Source organism: Notamacropus eugenii, assembly GCF_028372415.1.
Source record: "Notamacropus eugenii isolate mMacEug1 chromosome Y unlocalized genomic scaffold, mMacEug1.pri_v2 SUPER_Y_unloc_1, whole genome shotgun sequence".
NCBI lineage: Eukaryota > Metazoa > Chordata > Mammalia > Diprotodontia > Macropodidae > Notamacropus > Notamacropus eugenii.
The window spans coordinates 464266-483820 of NW_027325109.1; the positions used below are offsets into that span (position 1 = coordinate 464266).

General features: G+C 41.6%; 1 protein-coding gene and 1 long non-coding RNA gene across 4 annotated transcripts in view; one reads left to right on the forward strand and one right to left on the reverse strand.

The window, feature by feature from the left end:
• LOC140516962 (uncharacterized) overlaps nucleotides 1-19555 on the forward strand; it is a 40063-nt gene that overhangs the window by 15763 nt on the left and 4745 nt on the right. The window lies entirely within an intron of this gene.
• The window catches only part of LOC140516959 (fibrous sheath-interacting protein 2-like), a 46752-nt gene that overhangs the window by 13426 nt on the left and 13771 nt on the right, over nucleotides 1-19555 (reverse strand). For 2 of the 3 annotated variants that reach the window (XM_072627796.1, XM_072627794.1), the window contains exons 3-11: nucleotides 19366-19527; nucleotides 16551-16640; nucleotides 14906-15045; nucleotides 14420-14561; nucleotides 12483-12593; nucleotides 10505-10649; nucleotides 6105-6182; nucleotides 2536-2654; nucleotides 1429-1474 (exon numbers count right to left, since the gene is read on the reverse strand). In XM_072627796.1, the coding sequence (XP_072483897.1) occupies nucleotides 1429-1474; nucleotides 2536-2654; nucleotides 6105-6182; nucleotides 10505-10649; nucleotides 12483-12593; nucleotides 14420-14561; nucleotides 14906-15045; nucleotides 16551-16640; nucleotides 19366-19527 (1033 nt within the window). The remainder of the gene's footprint in view (nucleotides 1-1428; nucleotides 1475-2535; nucleotides 2655-6104; nucleotides 6183-10504; nucleotides 10650-12482; nucleotides 12594-14419; nucleotides 14562-14905; nucleotides 15046-16550; nucleotides 16641-19365; nucleotides 19528-19555) is intronic. The other variant, XM_072627797.1, reaches the window with a different exon arrangement.

Genomic DNA, 19555 nt, shown 5'->3' on the forward strand with positions numbered 1-19555 from the left:
TCCTCAGTGTAGTGTGAGGAGGGAAGGAAGGAGACAGCTTGGAACTTAAAAAATAACCAAAAATATTAAATTAAAAAGCTGAAAACCCTAGGGACTATAGGCATAGTGGTTCCAGAGTCAGGAGACTTGGATTTTAGTCTACATCTGCTCTGCATGACCTTGGGCAAGTCATTCACCAGCTCTTTTTGAGCCTCATCTTACCTGTTCATAAAACACAGGTACTAACCTAAATGGTCGCCAAGGCTCTTTCTGATTCTAAGATTTTACAGTTCCGCAGTGCTTAAGTACAGGGATATTATATTAAAGTGATTAATCCATTTGGGTTGCAGCAACTGTAGATTTATGCCTCCTGGTGAACTGGCTAGGAGCTTGCAGAGGCCCTGGATCTTAAGAGTGCATGCACATTCTCATGCACCATATTTCCAAAATTTGCATGGGAAATACTTGGCTTCTTTAAAGGTCTGGCCCAGGGGTGGGAAATCTGCAGCCTCGAGGCCACATGTGGCCCTCTAGATCCTTTGACTGAATCCAAACTTCACAGAATCAAATCCCCTTAATAAAAGGATTTGTTCTGTAAAACTTGGACCCACGCAAAAGGCTGCACCCAAGGACCTAGAAGGCCACATGTGACCTGGAGGCCAAAGGTTCCCCACCCCTGGCCTGGCCCTTTAGATCCAGGAGTGCAGGGATTAGGGCCAACTCTAGGAAATATCTGAAAGTTTGTCTTGAGTATTAGCAGCCTTCCGATTCTGTGGCTCTCCCATCCCTTCAAGTTCCTAATATCCTCAGAGCTCCTTCTCCCAATTTCCATTAAAACTTGCTGTCATGAAAAGTGTATGGTATTCATTTATATTTGCTTAGAAATGGCTGACAACAGCTCAGAATGTTGCCTCCCCCTATGCGTTTTAAATATGGATCAAAGCTAAAGATACTATGACAGTATTAGGCAAAAGGTACTGAAGTTTTGATTGGGGAAGGGGGCCTTCACAACCTGTTGGAACTCATGGTTTATTGAGATGCCTACTATGCCTGGGTATAATGTCAATCCTGCTTTATACTTTGTAAATTCCATAAGAGTATGAGCTTACAGCTGAGAAATTTTATATACACACACACATACACACACACACACATATATGTAACATATATATTACATATGAAAATAATATATTATACACATATGTATAATAACAATAGCTCTGGAGAGTGCAAAGTACAATGGACTCAAGAGTCAGAAGACCTGGGTGTGAGTCCCAGAAGCATGAATTCTTGGCCAATTTTTTCTTTTATAAGACAAGGCCTATTAGCTTTACCCTACTCTCCTCACAGCTCCTACAAAATGCTAACCAAATGGGGATTATTATTGTCATTAATTTAAATAATAGGACAGTTGATAAGCCCAGATTTGAGAGGGTAGGTCTGTCTTACCTCCAGTTTCTATTCCACTCAGCTTTTTAGTCACATCTCCATCAGGCTGTATGAAAGAGCAAGATGACTTATTAGCAATTCAAATCCTCATAAAGACTTTTGCCTTTCATAGGCCAATCAACTAGATGCAGAATTTCTGCTAAGTGCCATAGCTTCGGTTTAGGGGCTACCCTAGGTGGGAAGTCAATCCCTTCCTGGTCTTTTCAGCTATACTTCAAGTTCCCCAGGGGGTTGGACTAGGCAGCCTCTAAGGTCCCTGCCAGCTCTACCTCCTGTGACATCCCAACAGCTCACAGGGCTGTTGGGGAAAAGTGTGATTTGTAAAACCATAAAACATTTCTGATTTTGCCACTTATTAGCTATGTGACTTTATCTCAGTTTCCTTATCTGTAAAATGGGGATAGAAATATTATACTCTCTAAGCCTCTAAATTTCATAGCAGTTACTGATCTGAACTAATAGAAAGAGGTTCCTCCCACATGGGAGCTCCCTATGCACTAATGAAGTCATAAGATGAAGGATATAATATTATATATATATATATATATATATTATATACACACATATACATATATACATATATATGTATATTACTGTAGGGCTCTACATAGACACGCCAGTATCTCTATATAGCTCATTAGCTATCTCACAGGTTGGTTACAACATTTATTTAATGCAACAAGCATTTATTAAGCACCAGTTGGTAAGGATTGCAAAGTGGGATAGAAGGGTAGAGCAAACAAAACAAAATTGTTCCTATTCCCATTTAAGGGGCAGTGAACAAGGGACAGGAGAGACAATACAACACCAACAAAGACAACTGTGCACAATAATACATGATAATTTGAAGACAGAGTATTAGCAACTGGGGAGGCATTAGGAAAAGAAAGGAAGTTCAGGGTTCTGGGAGGTAGAACCAAGGAAAGGGGAGCTTGGTGGGGTTGAGTTGGAGAGGCAAGCTGGAAGCAGATTGCAGGGGCCTTGAATACCAAAATCAGGAGCTGATAATAATAGCTGGAAAATAGTAAGGGGTCTTTGAAAAGCAAAATAACATGATGAGAGCAATGTCTTAGTGACCAACATATATTAACCTTACAAACTTCTTACCCTGACGTCAGTAACATCATCCTCATTAATGTCAGCCTGTGAATTCACGGATGTGGCTGACTTCTTGTTCCCACTCTTTGTACTTTTATGAGAAGGTTGAACAGAGACTGTTGCTAGCTCTGAAGATACCAAAGAGAAATTCCATAAAATTTTAACAAATTAGAATATGGAGAGAAAGCCAAGCAGGAAGTCAATCCTATTATTTTTCTAGCTGTCTGAAAGACCTGTATAAGCATCCATCAGATTGACCAGAGGAGCAGAGGTTACAAGGAGTACCAATGGAAGGAATTCCTGCCCACATGACATCATCAACTCAGAGCATTTTTTTTTTGCAACTTCTCCACTATCTGCTCTTTGGGTCATGATGTACAGACTGAACATATTCTAGTAATGTCATTGTATTGTTAAAAGGCATGATGTTGGGATGTTTGAAATAAGACCATAATATAGGGGATAGGGAGAGAGATGGATTTGGGATTTCACTGGTCTAGGGAATTCCCTCTACTAATACAAGTTGGCATCTTCGAGTCTTAGAGAGTTGCTTAGAGCAGCACTTCTTAAATTGTGGGTTGTGACCCCACATGGGGTTGCACCCACAGTATAAGAAGTGCTGAAGGGGTTGTGAGTGGCCTAGAGCACTGAGAGATTGCCACCCAGGCCATGTGACAAGCATGGCTTACGTTAAGGTCTTCTTGGCTATAAGAACTGACTATTTACATGCCATACTACTTCTCACGTTGACTCCAACTAACATGTGAAGATGGGAAAGTAACCATTCCTTTATATTCAGGAGGATTTGAAGTCTGATTATAGAAATTGGTTCAGCTGTGGTCTAAGAGAGATTTGATAAAAACTGGTTACTACCAGAAGGCAAAATACTCAAATGTGTTCTGTTTCTGTTATTTAGTCTAAGGATAAAAGGAATGAGGGAGAAGATCAGGTTGGCTATTTCCCTCTATGATCAGGTTCCTTCCCAAATTCTTCCCTGGGTATGGTACAGTGTCCTAATGTGTCCATTGAGAGTACACTTTGGTAATGTGACTCTCCTGGGCTCAAGGTGCTAGAAACACTAACAGACACATAAAGCTTTGATGTTTACAATTTATTTTATGTATCTTATCTCACTGGATTGTCATAATAACTCTGTGAAATAGGATCATTCAGTGCTAGGTTTGAAGGGGGTTTTAGAGACCTGGAGTCTAACCCCCTCATTTGACAGAGGAGGAAACTGAAGGCCAGAGGAGGTGTGGGATTTGCCCAAGATCACACAGGTAACAAGTAGCAGAGGCAAGCCCTAAACTCAAATCTTCTGGTTCTCAATCCACTATTCTTTCTTGTAGGCCCTGATTCTCTCATCTTCCATTTTACAGAAAAGGTAACTGAGCAAGGTAGCTCAAGAAGTATCCTGTTTTTCCAGAAGAAGAAACTTGGGCCCAGTGAGGGAGAACAACTTGGCCAAGATGACTGAGCTGAGATTTGGTCCTGGGTCTCTGACTCTTTGCTCAGTGCTCTGTTCTATATTGATCTGTCTTAAGACAGGCTCAGAACTCAGCAGCTATGTTTTGGTGATGAGAGCTGAAAGGAGAAGAGCCAAGGGAAAGGAGAGTTCAACAAGAGAAGAAAGTAGGTGGTGATAAGGTGACTTTTGTATGGGATCTTTTCTCCCAGCCCCAATCTGAGAACAGAGAATGGTGAGGTGGGAAAGGATGACAGCTAAGGAGAGAACACAGAAATGGTGCATTTCTTTCAGAACCATTTACGATGATAAAATCAAAGACTTTAGACCTACAAGAGACCTTAGAGATCATTTGGTCTACTTGCCTTCTCCCACCCCGAAAGTTTAACAGATAAGAAAACTGTGGTCAAGAGACTAAGTGATTTGTCTAAAGTCCCATGTCTGGTAAATGGTGGCCAGGATTTGAAGCCATGTCCTCTGACTAAATCTAGCGACCTTTCCATCACACAGTTTTCCACTACATCATTTATAGGGAGCCTAACCCAGATGGAGTAAGAAAGTAATTGTAGCAGTACAGGGAGCAAAAGGACAATTCTGGATAGAAAGTACTAGAGAGTCAAAATAAAATTCTGTCTTGATTATGGAGTTTGTCAACAGGAATTACCGCTTAGCGTGCTAGAGAAAGCATGGTGTTGGTAGAGAACCTGGGCTCTGCTTCCTACCAGGGATAGATACTGCCTGGCTGTGTGACTTTGGGCAAATCACTGCCCCTCCCTGGGCTCAGTGTCTGCCTCTGTAAAATGATGGAGTTGGATTAGATGATTTCCAGTGTCCCTTCCATCTCTAACATCATTTGATTTGGGGATCTGAGGAGAGGAAAAGAAGGGAATGATGTTAAACTAAAACACAGCCAAGAAAATCTGGCTGACTAGAGCACAGAGAATAGAAGGAAATAAACTGGATGGCCTGGGTCAGCTAGAATGGCAGAGAGGGCCAATCAAAAGAAAGATGTCCTTTTTCTCCTAATTGAGCATTTGAAAGGCCATTGGGTTTTGAGTCATGCTAGACCTTGGTTAAGATTTTGACTTCAATGTTTATTTCCCTCTATGTCCTTGGACAGATCCAAAGGTTTCAGTTCCCTCTTCTGTAACGTGAGGGGGGAGGCCTAGATGAAAGGCTTCTAAGGTCTTCTCCAGATCTAACATTCTATGATTCTAATGAAACCACTTGCAAAAAGGACCACTTTGGAAGACAGTGTTTTTGTTGATTCTGTAAATATGGTAGGATTCTACGTGTACTTCCCTTTACGTCTGTGAATCATTCAGTGAAAACATCCACATGAAATCCTCATGAAGTCAGTGAGGATATTCATTTCAAAACATGGATGAAAGATTTTTACCCACCTAGAAAAGTAATCTCTTTAAAATTTAATTGAGGATTTCCTTTTAATCATTTGGCAAGTTACATATCTTTTTCATAAATGCAAACAAAACCTTTCCCTCAAAAGTGGGAAAGGAAGGATAGCTGAGGCATTGAAAAGGGGCATTCATTTGGGGAACAGGCTTGGAATCCCAACTCAGGTACTTTATTAACTGTGTGACCTTGAGCAAATCACTGTTCCTTTGAGCCATGGTATCATCATTTGTGAAATGGACATGATATTTGCACTACCTGCCTCTTGGGGAAGGCAGCTGGAAAAATTCAGTGAGATAAGTGGTGGATATGAAACCACTTTGTAAACTCTAAAGCACTGTATGCAATGGAATACTGTACTAGTTTTATGTATTTATATATATATATATATATATATATATATATATATATATATATATATAATATATATCACTATATGTCAGTGTCTATAACCATTATGTAGTGTACATTATACAGTATGTGTGTTTATCCTCTATGTATACTAGACACGTTAGGTCCCAAACTTTGAATACATAGCAGGAAGCAGTCAGGAGGGGTGTAACTGAGGTGGAGGCCTGGCCCTCACAGGCTCTATAGTGGCCACCAGAGAATACCAGGGAAAACAGGATTTATGTCCTCAGCTTTTGCTCAAACTATTTCACAACCATTTTAGTATTTCTTTTTCAAGATATTTCATTACTTTTAAATCCTCGAGACGTTTTCTGTTCAGATGTTTTGGTGTTTTCATTCTTTTTCTTTTTCTTCTTTGGTGAAGTATCTTGTAGAAAGATAATGAGAAAAGTTCTTTTACAATGGTGAAGGCCAAATAATCTATTCTCTAGTCTCCTTTTATACCCAAGTGAACACTGATTATATCCACCTGCCCCTGGCAGGGGGTAGGATGGGGAAGAAGGGGAAGGAGAAAGGGTGTTGGAGGTGGAGAGAGAGAAAAACAGTGCCAGAGCCAGATAGTGAATGAGAGAGAAGGAGAGAGCATGAGAGAAAGAGAGAGAGAGAGAGAGAGAGAGAGAGAGAGAGAGAGAGAGAGAGAGAGAGAGAGAGAGGGAGAGAGAGAGCATGAGAAAGATAATGGGGAAGAGAGACTGAAAGAGAGAGAACAAGAGAAACACAGATCATGAGAGACAGAATGAGAGAGACAGAGAATGAAAGAATGAGACATGAGAGGCAGGAAATGAAAGAATGAGAGAGGTAAAGAGTCTGAGGTAGAAAGACTGAAAGAGAACAAAAGGGAGAATTAGAGACAGAATGAGAAAGAATGCAAGAGAGACAGAAGGAGAAACACTTGGTGAGAGAGAGTGAGAGAACAAAAGAAAAACAGAGTGTGAGACTGTAAGAGACAAAGTAAAAGAGAGAATGGGGGAAAGAGGGAATGAGAAATAGAGAAGGCGGGAGAGATGGGAAGTTTGAGAAACAGAGAGGAAGAGTTAGAGTAATAGATAGAACAGGGAGCAAGACAAAGAATGAGAGACAGGATGAGGGAGAGTCAGAGACAGAAAATCAGAGAGGAAAGTGGGAAAGAGAGAAGAGACAGAATGAGAAAGAAAATGAGAGAGAATAAGAGACAGAGTGAACAGAAGAGAGAAAGAATGAGAGAGGAGAGAAAGAGAATGAGAGACAGAACAAGGGAGAGAGATGGAAACACAGAAAAGGGACATAATGAGAGCAACAGAGAATTAGAAAGTAGACAGATAATGAGAGAGAGGAGAGAGAATGAGAATATAGGAGTGAACAAGAAAGAAAAGGAGAGGGGGCAGAGCCAAGGTGGCAGAGTAGAAAGACAATCTGCTCTAGCTCTCCTCTCATAACCCATAAAATACCTGTAAAAATGACTCTAAACAAATTCTAGGGCAGCAGAAACCACAAAATGACAGAGTGAAACAGGTTTCCAGCCCAAGGCCGCCCGGAAGGCTGACAGAAAAGGTCTATCACACCAGGCTCAGAGCAGAGCACAGCCCAGCCTTGGCCACGGAGCCCAGCACAGACAGGACTGAAGCAGGTTTCAGGGCGTGGAATTCCAGGCAGTAGCTGTGGTTCCCAGATTTCTCAACCAAAAAATGCCAAAGACAACTTCAAAAGTCAATGAGAAAGCAGTTTTACCTGGGTGAGAGGGGAGCAAGGTCAGGCCATGGCCCCAGGGCAGTAGCAGCCACTGATGCACAGCATCCACTTCTGGAGCCCTCAGCCTAAAGACCCTGTGGGAATCAAGCCACTGATCTGGGTCTCAGTCCTGAGCAGTGGTCTTGGAGTAAGGAGGAGCACTAGCACCGGTGTGGCAGAGCTGGCAGAGACTCTGGAGAGGGAATCCTACTCTCAGATCCTGGGCAGAAAAGAGTGCTTGCGGTTGCTCCCACACCAGATCACAGGCCAGGAGAGGAGTAAACTTGATTGTGCCACCTTGGCGGAACTGAGAACTTACAGGTCCCTAGGGTATGCCCTCCACTTGACAAAGGACTCATAAGTCAAGTAACTGGCTGGGAAAATGCCCAAAAAAGGGAAAAAAAGACTATATATAGAAGGTTACTTTCTTGGTGAACAGGTATTTTCTTCCATCTTTTTGAATGAGGAAGAACAAAGTATACTATCAGAGGAAGACCTAAAAGTCAAGGCTTCTACATCCAAAACCTCCAAAATAAATATGCAGTGGTCTCAGGCCATGGAAGAGCTCAAAAAGGATTTTGAAAATCAAGTAATAGATGTAGCAGAAAAATTGGGAAGAAAAATGAGAGTCATGCAAGAAAATCATGACAAGTGAGTCAACAGCTTGCTAAAGGAGACTCAAAAAAATGCTGAAGAAAATAATACCTTTAAAAATAGACTAACCCAAATGGCAAGAGGTCCAAAAAGCCAATGAGGAGAAGAATGCTTTAAATAGCAGAATGGGCCAAATGAAAAAGGAGGTTCAAAAGCTCACTGAAGAAAATAGTCCTTTAAAAATTAGAATGGAGCAGATGGAAGCTAATGACTTTATTGGAAACTAAGAAATTATAAAACAAAACCAAAAGAATGAAAAAAAAAGAAGACAATGTGAAATATGTCAATGGAAAAGCAGCTGACCTGGAAAATTAATTCAGGAGAGATAATTTAAAAATTATTGGTCTACCTGAAAACCACAATCCAAAAAAGTGCCCTTCCAAGAAATTATCAAGGAAAACTCCCCTGATATTCCAGACCCAGAGGATAAAATAGAAATACAAAGAATTCACTGATCACTTCCTGAAAGAGATCCCAAAAGGAAAACTCCTAGGAATATTGTAGCCAAATTCCAGAGTTCCCAGGTCAAGGAGAGAATGTTGCAGGCAGCTAGAGAGAAGTGGTTCAAGTGTTGTGGAAATACAATCAGGATAACACAGGATTTAGCAGCTTCTACACTAAGGGATCGAAGGAATATGATATTCCAGAGGTAAAAATCCTTAAGAGAAAGGATTAAAACCGAGAATCATCTACCTAGCAAAACTGAGTATAATACTTCAAGGGAAAAAATGGAATTTCAATGAAATAGAGGACTTCCAGGCATTCTTGTTGAAAAGACCAGAGCTGAATACAAAATTTGACTTTCAAATACCAGAATCAAGAGAAACATGAAAAGGTAAACAGGAAAGAGAAGCCTTAAGGAACTTATTAAAGTTGAACTGTTTACATTCCTACATGGAAAGATGTTATTTGTAACTCATGAGACCTTTTTCAGTATTAGGTTAGAGGGAATATATATAAATATATGTAGTATATATATATATATATATATGAATATACATATATGTAGGTATGTATGGGTATGTGTGTGTATATATGTGTAGGAATGTATATGTACATGTGGGTATGTGTATATATGTGTGTGTGCGTGTGTGTGTGTATGTATGTATATCTACATTGACAGAGGGCACAGGGTGAGCTGAATATGAAGGGAGGATACCTAAAAAAATAAAATTTACTGCTGAATGGAATGTACTAGGAGTAAGAGAAAGGGAGAGGCAGAATGTAGCAAATTATCTTACATACAAGAGGGAAGAAAGGGCTTCTACAATGGGTGGGAAGGGCAGGGGAGATGAAAGAAAATTGAGACTTACTCTCATGGGATTTGGCTTACGGAGGGAATAACACACACTCCATTGGACATGGAAATCTATTTTACCCTGCAGGAAGGCAAGGGGGAAGGGCACAAGAGAGAAGATAGTAGAAGGGACAGGGAATTGGGGAATTGGGGAAAAAGATAATCAGAAGCAAACACTATTGTGAGAGGACAGGTCAAGGGAGAGAATGGAATAAATGAAGGGCAGGATAGGACAGAGGGAAATGTGGTTAGTCTTTTACAACATAACTATTATCAAAGTGCTTTGCATTGTTACACATGTGTGACCTACATTGAATTGCTTGTTTTCTCAATGAGAGTGGGTGAGGAGGGAGGGAAGAAATATGGAACTCAAAGCTTTAAGAAGCAACGTTAAAAATTGTTTTAGCATGCAACTGGAAATTAAGCTATACAGGCAATGGCGTATAGAAATCTATTTTGCCCTCCAGGAAAATAGAGGGGAAGGGGGATGGAAGAAGGGTGGGTAATAAAAGAGAGGACAGGCTGGAAGAAGGGGTGGAAGGGATGTCCTGGGGTTGGGGGTGGGGAGAGATGGGGAGAAAATTTTGAATTCAAATTCTTGTGGAAGTGAATGTTAAGAACTGAAAAAATAAATTATATATTAAAAGATAAAAAAAGAAAGAAAAGGAGAATAAGAGAAAAGTGAGAGAGAACTAGAAAAAGGAGAGATAGAGAATACAAGAGAGATACAGGAAGCAAAAGAGATGGAGTGAGAGGAGGATGTTTGGAGAGGGAAAGAGGCAGGAAGAGAGAGAAGGGGAGAAAAATGGAGAAGAAAGGGGAAAAGCAAGAGAGAGAGAAAAGAAAGGAGGAAAGAGGGGAGAGAAAGAGAAAAAAAGATGAAACGAGGGAGAAAGAAGGGATGGAGATCAAGTGAGGGACAGAGCAATCAAGAGACAGTGAGAGCAAGAGAGACCCCAAAGTGAGACTGAGCCTCAGAGCCTGGAACAGATCCAGAGGAATAAACTGATCAGTGGCTTGCACTCAGCTACCTTGTCTTCTAATCTCATCACTTTCAAACAATGTCCCTTCTGCTTTATATCCCGATGGTATTTTCTCTGTTTCTTCTTTTTTAAAGCCATTCCCTTGCATTTTCTGCAAGTGATACACCATTTTTTTCTCAAGAAGTGCTTGTTTCTAAAATGTTTAAGAAAACACATTTTTAGGGTCAACTTTCCATTTTCTAATGCAAAATGCCTTTTGTCAAAAAGTGGTATTTGTTCACTATGCTTTTGCTCCTGAATTTCCTAAGCTCCACCTAGGGCAAGGCTGAGACCAGCATGCTGGCTATGTAGGGAAGCACTGCACCTTTTGCTTCAACAAGGATAAAATATAAGTAGCAGTCAGATGGACTTAAGTAACTGGACCAAGGCCATCCAGGTCTTTGGAATGTGAGACCTGGGATTTGAACTCAGGTCCTTTAATCCAAACCCAGTGCTCTTTCCTAGTGGAAAAGCCATGCTCTCTTGTCGTCTGCCCTGGTCCATCATGTAAAGCATCCATTGAAAGTTACGCTAAGACGAGGCCCCTGTGATCTAAGCAAAGTTTAGGGCCAAGTCATACTTGTAGGGTCCCACCAGAATGGAGCACATTCTGTAGGGCTGCTCTGGGACACAGACTGGGAAGAGATTGCCTTTGGGAGGTGGCAATGGCAAGACGAGCATGTCAAGTTGTCCTCCCCTTTTCCTTCCCCCTTTGCTCTGAAAATGATTCAAACCAGGGGTTCTTAAGCCAGGTCTGTGAACTTTTGTTTTTCCAATGACTTTCAATAACTTTATTTCAACAAAATCAGTCTCCTTTGTACCCTTGCACGTTCTCCTTTATGCATTTATAAACATGATTCCAAAAAGGGCCTAAAGGTTTCATTAGGCTGCCAAAGGAAACCACAACATCACAAAGGTTAAAAGTCCCCAATTTAAACAAATGCCAACTGCTGCTTGTAGCTGTCACCCTCCTCTGTTTTTTCTTTTTCTTTGTATCCTCAGTTCTTAGCCCAGTGCTTGAAATATTTTATAGCAGCGTACTACTAATTGCTGTTTGTCCTTCATTCTGGAAGAGGACCAATGACATTGGCAGGGTGACGTCTTCACTTGCAAGCAAATTGGATTTAAGTGAGGAAGGGCTGTGTAAAGTCTTCAGCCTCACGTTCTCCTTCTGGGTCATCTGAGTCCAGAGGCCAGACACAGGTCAGGACTGGAGATGACTCCCTACTACTAATCAAGGTTTACTGAATGCCATCTATTGACTGAGAAGTCATGTGTTACTTGCAGGCAACGTAGCATAACGCAAAGAATCCTGGATTTAGACTCAGGAGCCCCAAGTTTAAATCTTGGCTCTGATGGTTAGTAACTGATCATATGATCTGGTTGCTTCCCTTCAAGAGGCCTCAGTTTTATATCTGTAAAATGGGGATTATAATGTTTTTACTACTAACTTCACAGGGTTGTTAGGTGTCAAGTACTTTGAAAATCTTAGAGTACTCCAAAAATGAGAATTATTATTTAGGTGAGAATTTATGGACAAAGAAAGAGTATCTGAAATTTTAGCCTAATATTAGTACCAAAGGAAACATTTGGGAGGAAAATACTGAGAACATTTCTCTCTAAAACCTCTGGGCCTAAGAAAAGCAGCTGTGTTATTTTCTCTCTAGACTTTTCAGATTTTGGTGACTGTACACATAATTCATTTACATATGGGAAAGTCAAAAGTAATCCTCTTACAATGGGTATTGATGTGGGGGCGTGGGGAAGAGAGGGAGATGGAGAGAGACAGTAGTCAGAATGAGAGAACCAGACGGAGAGCAAGTGCTAGCGCGTCTCACCCATATGGTTGTAAACTTTGGCAACTGCCTGTCCTTGGGGATAACAGACCCTAGTCAAGCCCATATGACCAAAGGATGTGATGGCTTGTGACAAAGAGCAGAGGATTCTCTGTAGTGAGTCACAGTTATACGCAACATCCCCTCTGTACCTTCCTGTCACTCTCCTCTCGATTTTTCCTTCGTTGTTCCTCAACCCGAGCTTCTCTTTTAACTTCTTCTCCAATTCTGGTCAAAAGTAACATCTCCTTTGTTTTCCATTCCTAGAGAGTAGGGTTTATTGTATACAACATGGCCTTTTAGTTTTCACTATAACTGTGTTTTTGCAATATAATACCCACTTGCCCACCCCACCCTCCACTGGACAAAGTAGCAGGCATTCACAGACTGGACCTAAAGGATATCAGTGAGCGCAAAGCAGCTCACCCAGTGAATGTGGAAGAGAGACTATCTCCCACACTTCTGTGCACTGGCAACCTTCCAATGGCCCAGGTGTGGATGGATGCATTTGAAGGGGCTTAGGGCCAAAGCAGCTCTTTCATCACTGGCAGCTCAGGCTGTCAACAGTACGAAGTTCAGGCCCAAATAAGGCTGAATCATGAAACCTAACAAGGGACTGGAGGGAATGGTTTTGCTCTTCCTCATCCAGGAGAGCCTATGGTCAATGTTCTTTCAATGCGTTGCACAATGCTTTGCACCTACTAAGTGCTTCTTGAGTGCTTTTGTGTTCATTCATTTCATATGTACACTTTAGGAGAAGGAAGGAAAAGTTTTACTTAAAAAAATAACATTGCTCTGCGTTTCAGGGGAGTTGGGAAGATGAGCAGAGCAGAACAACCATTCTAACCTCAGAAAGCCCCCTGAGGTACATCCATAAAGTACAGACTTGTGCTCAGTCTGAGCTCATTCCTGGACTCCAGTCTTCTCACATGGTAATAAAAGGGCAAAGAGGGAAGAGACAGATGGAACAATCATGAAGGAACTCCAAAGAGGAGGTCATGAAGCTAAGGGTGCTTGAAAATTCATTCAATCCTGACATTTAATAAATGCCTTCAACGTGCAATAGATTGTGTTAGGCACAGAGGGGAGATATACGGGCAAAGAAGGCATCGTCTCTGCCCCGTAGTCTAGGAGGGAGATAATCCATGTACAAGAATACAAAATTGAAGGTTACAGGAGGTGATCAGAAGGAAAACAATGGCAAGTAGCTTCACTTGTATCTTGGTCCTATTCCCAGCATCTCTTGCATCTGCCCCATCTCTCTAGGTGTGCTGCCTTTGCCCTGGGTGCCTTCAATATCATTTGCTTGGATTAGTGCTTAGTCTCTCTTCCCCCCTTCCAAACCATCCTCCATATTCTTATGCATCCATCTGGCTGTCATTCTGCTCCAAACCCTTCTGGGACTCCTTATGTGCCTGCCAGGCAAAGTTTCAACTTCCAATCCCATCCATCAAGACTCCTCCCCCCACCTTGGCCGTCATCTGGTACCACCCTTTCCTTTTCAGTCTTATCTCACTTGGGACTCCAGACAAAGTGTCCTCTTCACCTTCCCATGAGCGTGCCTTGTGTTCCCCTGCCTCCAGGCCTGCTCACATTGTCCATTCTATATGGAGTGCCTTTCCTTGACTGGTTAGCCTTTAAGCCTAACTCCACTGTCGTTTCCTCTGCAAAGTCATTAGTGAGTGATCTTTCCCCTCAGATCTCACATTTATCATGTATTTATATTGTAGTTATCTGTCTCATTCTCCTACTAGATTATAAGCTCCGTAGAGATGGGACAGATTTGACAGGATCATACAGGAACAGGAATATCATAGGATGAGGGCATCTCAGATTCTGTCTAGTCTCTCTCTTTCATTTTACAGGGGAACAAACTGAGGCCCAGGGAGGGGAAATGATTTGCCCCAAGTCACACAGGTGGTGAGCAGCAGAAGTATGACTGTATCCAGGTCCTCTGCCTCCAAGAGCCAGTGCTCTTTCCACTGTGACCCACTGCCTTCTTACCTACTCTTTTCACTCCCTAGGACCTATCACAGTACTCTTATGTGCAGTGTTTGTTGCCTGCCCCATTTTCAGTGTCTCTTCTCACCTCTTCAATCTTCCTCCGAAGACTTAGTTTTCTCCTCGTCTGCTCCCTCTGTCTTTTCTCTTCCTCATTTATCCGGATGAGATGCCGTTCCTCAGCAGAGCGCTCAAGCTTCTCCAGTTCCCTGCTGATCATATCTAAATACCTTAGGGCACAAATACAAATGTGCAAGTAAAGGTCAGCTGGGCACCTAACAGGGCAGCATTTCAGAGTCAACAGCTAGCCCTAACCATCTTGTTAATTGACTTCTCTTCCCTAAATGAACAGAAATGTACAAGTAACTCTTACACGGTCCTCTTTCTTGTCCTTTTTTTATATGTTCTCATGTTTGAATTTATTGATTATTTGTTTCACAATAAAATTTTTTTAAAGAAATGAATATACAGCAGGTTTCATGACTTTGCTAATACCTTACCAAAACCTGTTTGACTTTTGCTGTTGATGCTGTCCGCAGCATGGATCTGAAACACAAGCCAAGGGGAGGCCTACCTGTGCCTTATTAAGCGCTCTTGGTCCTGAATAGACCATGTGCCTTCTTGTAAGAGCCATTCTCTGAACTGTGTGGCATCTCTGCTGTCTGGGATTTCATTGTGTTCCTGGAGTCTGGTGACTCGTTTTTCAAGCATTTTCTAAAAGGAAATAGAATGATGGGTTAAGAATTTCATGCATAACATATATATGTGCCATTTGGGTTTGAGAGAGAAAATTGCACCCCATCTATGGTTAAGAAGTCAAACATACTACATTCTGACTCAAATGACCCAAAAGGATGTACTGTCAGGACACCAAAGCCAAATGTCTCTATCCAAGCAGGTGGCAGGGAAAGACAGGAGAAAGGATAGGAGATTAGGACATTCCCCCACTCTGGGGACACTTTGCTCTTTATGACCAGCTTCCACACTATGGGGCAGCCCTTTCATTTTCACCCAACTTCATTGACCCTAGAAAGGTGACAAGGTGTATGTATGTATGTGTGTATGTGTATGTATGTATATGTGTATATAATATACACATACATGCATACACAGATGCATACACACATATACAAATACAAACAGAAACACATGTATACATACATATGTACACAAATACACATATGTACACAAATATATGTATACATACAATATAACAACTAGTCTGGTATGGCTGGAAAGCTAGAAAGGGAGGGCAGTACCAGACCACAGAGGGCCCTCAAGAAGACCTTTAGCGGGCAGCAAGCATGGAACTGCTGAAGGGTTTGAAGCAGAGGAGTGCCATGGTCAGATCTCAGCAAAAAAAGCCATCTTGAAGTAGTGTGAAGGATGGTTCAAAGTGGGGATGGAGTGAAGATGGGAAAACCTGTCAGGAGGCTATTGCAGTGGTACATGTAGGTGCCAATACGGGTTAATACCAGGGTGGTAGCAGTGGAACTAAAATAAAAGATAGATGTGAGAGGTTAACAAGAGGAAAAAGTCAAAAGTTACCCTAAGTTTTCAAATCTAGGAGACTGTGTTAATTGTAGAACAAAGACGAAAGGAAAAGCAGGTTGTAAGAGAAACAAAATCCAAACTCCACTTGGAAGGTGGCAGAATTAGTTGGTACTTGTCGAACTCAGAGCTTCTTAACCTTTTCCTGGGATCCCTTTGCCAGTCAGCCTGGTAAAAGCTACGGACCCCCTCATAGAATTGCATTTTTTTAAATTCATAAAATACATAGGAGTACAAAGGAGCCAAGTTTATTGAAATATGGTTAGGTAACTGTCTTCAACTGTATTGGAATCCAGTTACAAAATGTGGGGATTTCTAGGAGGAGAGACAAGAAGGCACCTGGAGAGAAAGTTCTGGGACTAAAAAAAAGTCAGGGCTGGAGAGATTGGGGAGTGTGCTACAGAGAGGTGATACCTGAAGCCATAAGGGAGAGAGTGTGTGGAGAGAAAAGAGTCAAAGAAAGAGCCTTGGGGAAAACAATAATAACATCAGAAAGAGATTGGGCAGAGGAGTAGAGAAGGGATTCCTTGACTAGAACCAGGAGAATGAGATACAGAAGTAAACTTCAGCAGCTGAGGCAGATAACTCAAATCCTTTGTCCCCCCAAACTCTCCCAAGTGGAATTTCTTAAAGACCCGAGAGAAAATTAATTTAGATGCTTTACTTACTTGTTCTCTTATATAGTTTCTTTCAAAGTCTAATTTGAGGCTTGTTAGATACTGTCGGTATTTATTGAACTCTCTCAAAGTGCATATGATCTAAAGAAGAAAATACAGAAATTGAAAGGTATTATTTCTATAATAGACACTTCCCCCCAAATATAACAGTAACACACTTCAGGGTCAATGGTGAAGGTAACAGTTTTAGACAGCTGTCTATATTGACAAGCAATTCCTATCCCCACAATAGATGAGTGAATGCCCTTAGCTAATAAGGAACATCTGGTGATGATAACAACAACCAACACACACACACACACACACACACACACACACACACACACACACTCTCTCTCTCTCTCTCTCTCTCTCTCTCTCTCTCTCTCTCTCTCTCTCTCTCTCTGGATGAGTAGATTTCTAAAAATGAAACAAAATACCAATGAGAAACTAAACTCAATGCAAATATACTCTACCAGGTTACATTCTGTTCTGGGAACCTTTTCCTTCTAGATTTTTAAAAGAATCCAGAGACAATTCCTCTGAATAGTGCCAATAATGCTCACATCTATAATCGTGGGAAAGCCCTGCAGTACAGTTGAAAGAAGATATCCTTGGAGTAACTCATCATTTTGAAATGGACCAAAGAGATCATCTAATCCAACTTCCACCTGAGTGTTAGTCAGAGAACTGGAAGGAGACGTGTGCACTGCAATAAGAAAAGTAGAAAAGAAACCTGCCGCTAATTAGATCGAATTAGATCAAATCTTGCTTGTAATTGAATTCCTGCTTGAGACCCTCACCAGAAAGCTGCCCAGAGCAGTTTCTGTTTGCTCACCAATCTCAGATGCTGATCAAAGGCACCTGGAGGAGATACAGCATTATTTTATTGGAAGAAAAGGCAAAAAGAAAGCAAGCTTTGTTCAGTGGCTGAGCCTCTAACAGCAAAAAGGCATGTCCTGTTGGCAGTACGTGAGCCATAAAGGACTGAGGACCCAGCTTCAAACCCTGTGGGCAGCAAGGAGAACTGGGAAGTGTTCTGTGGAGAGCATGCTGTGGTTGTATTTCTGCTAGTAGCAAATAACAGCTGGTCTCTGTCCTAGAACAGATGAACAGACTTAAGGAATAAAGCTCTACACTTTAGGTTTGCAGAGAATGAAATCTCTTTTGAAAAGAGAGGGATAGCCTCAAGGAGGAATTGGAGAAAAATACGTGAAAGAGGCAGTAGGAAATCCCAACCTGAGTGAGGAAGGTGGTGGAAAAATGTGATCCAGAGAAAGAAATAAAGAAGGATCTTTGAATGTTTGGAGCTAAGTAAATAGGGATGGGATTCTTTCCATGGAAGAGGAGACTGGCCCCTGGCTCCTACATGGCCAGTAGGAAGCCACTTCCTGAGTTCTAAGGTTTAATGATGCTCCCCAGGGGCCACGAGGAGAGAGGCATCCAGTAGTGGTCAGAAGGAGCAACAAGTGATGCTTGGTGCTGCATTTGGCCTTCTGTTGAGACGTACTGAGGTGCCTACCTGTTGAGCTGACAGGAATCCTAGGCATGGATCCTGGATGGAACAGGGTTGTCTGGAGAGCTGTCCAAACTAACTGCTCCCTGTCACCCCTGGTGAGTCTCTGTGGACTGATGGAAGAGTCACCAGGAAGACTATGAAAGACTGGCCAAGAAACTGGATCTTGGGGACCCAACTGGACTTTTCATCATTGCTATTGACTGAAAGTAGGGATTTCAGAAGAGAAAGCTGGATCTGGGGAGTGAACATCCCACTAAGAAGATGTCAGAGAACAGGGTGTGAATTTTTAGGCCACAATTTAAAACATACCTTACTTAGAAGGAACAAAACGGATAAAAGCAGCGGGCAAGTCATAATGCATATGAAAGAGCTCTATCCAGGTGAAGAACACGAGGAGGAAAGCATGGTAGAACACATTTGGTTTGGGCTCAGTGAAGGGAAAAACAAGTGATGTGTTGTTGTGGTTGTAGCATAAATAAAGGGCATTTAGATCAAAATGGGGAGGCGGTGTTGGTTAGAAGAAAACCCTTGGGAAACCTGGCCCAGAAACAGGAAATTAGAGTGATTGAAGGCAGGTTTCCAAGCAGAGACTGGAAAACCTCTGGTCGGTAATGCTGTAGAAGAATTTTTTGTCAGGTACAAGCTGGACTAGATGGCCTACGAGATCTCATGTGACTTGGAATTCACTGAATTTAGTTCAACAAAAAACTGAATAAAATCAAATTGAATCTAACCGCCCCTCAGAATCATGAATCATCTAGCCTCAGCCTGAGTACCTCTGGTGAGGAGAATGAAATGCCTCACAAAGCAGCCCAGTCTGTTTATTCTAGAATGGTTTGAATTGTTGAGAAAGTGTGTTTCTTTTTTTTTAATCAGGCTAACCTCTGTCTTTGGCACTTCTATTGCACTGCTTGGTCTCAATAAAGCTCTCAGGGGCCAAGAAGAATAAGTTTAATTACTCTTTTTGGTAATAGCCCTTCAAATATTTGAAGATGGTGAGTTTTTCCTTTGGTGCTATCTCCCTCCATTACGTGTACTCTTTTCTAGCTTTAAATTGATTGAGATTACAGAAAGACTAATTCCCCAAGAGAAAAGGTAATGTAAGAAACATGAAGTAATCTCGGAGACAATAGGTCAGGATTTGTCTGGTTTCTCTTGACCCAAACATTGGGGCCGGGAGGGGTAATATGTGTAGTCGCTCACTAGGTACTTACTACCCAACTGAATAATAGATGAGTGAGCCCTGAGCATCAAGTGTCAACCATGTCAATAAAACATTTATGTGACTAAAAAAAAATGACAACCCACTTTGTTATTGCTGGTGATGTGACCTCCTTTCCTTAATTTCTTCAAGATATCTTTACGCTTGTAGTAGGCACTTAAATGAGGGTCATGTAGGCTTTTGTATCCAGTTTCTAGTAGCCGACCATAAGGATCATTTAGGTTAAAACCATAAGAGGGCTGAAAAAGCTGGAAACAGAGTTAAAAATATTAGTGA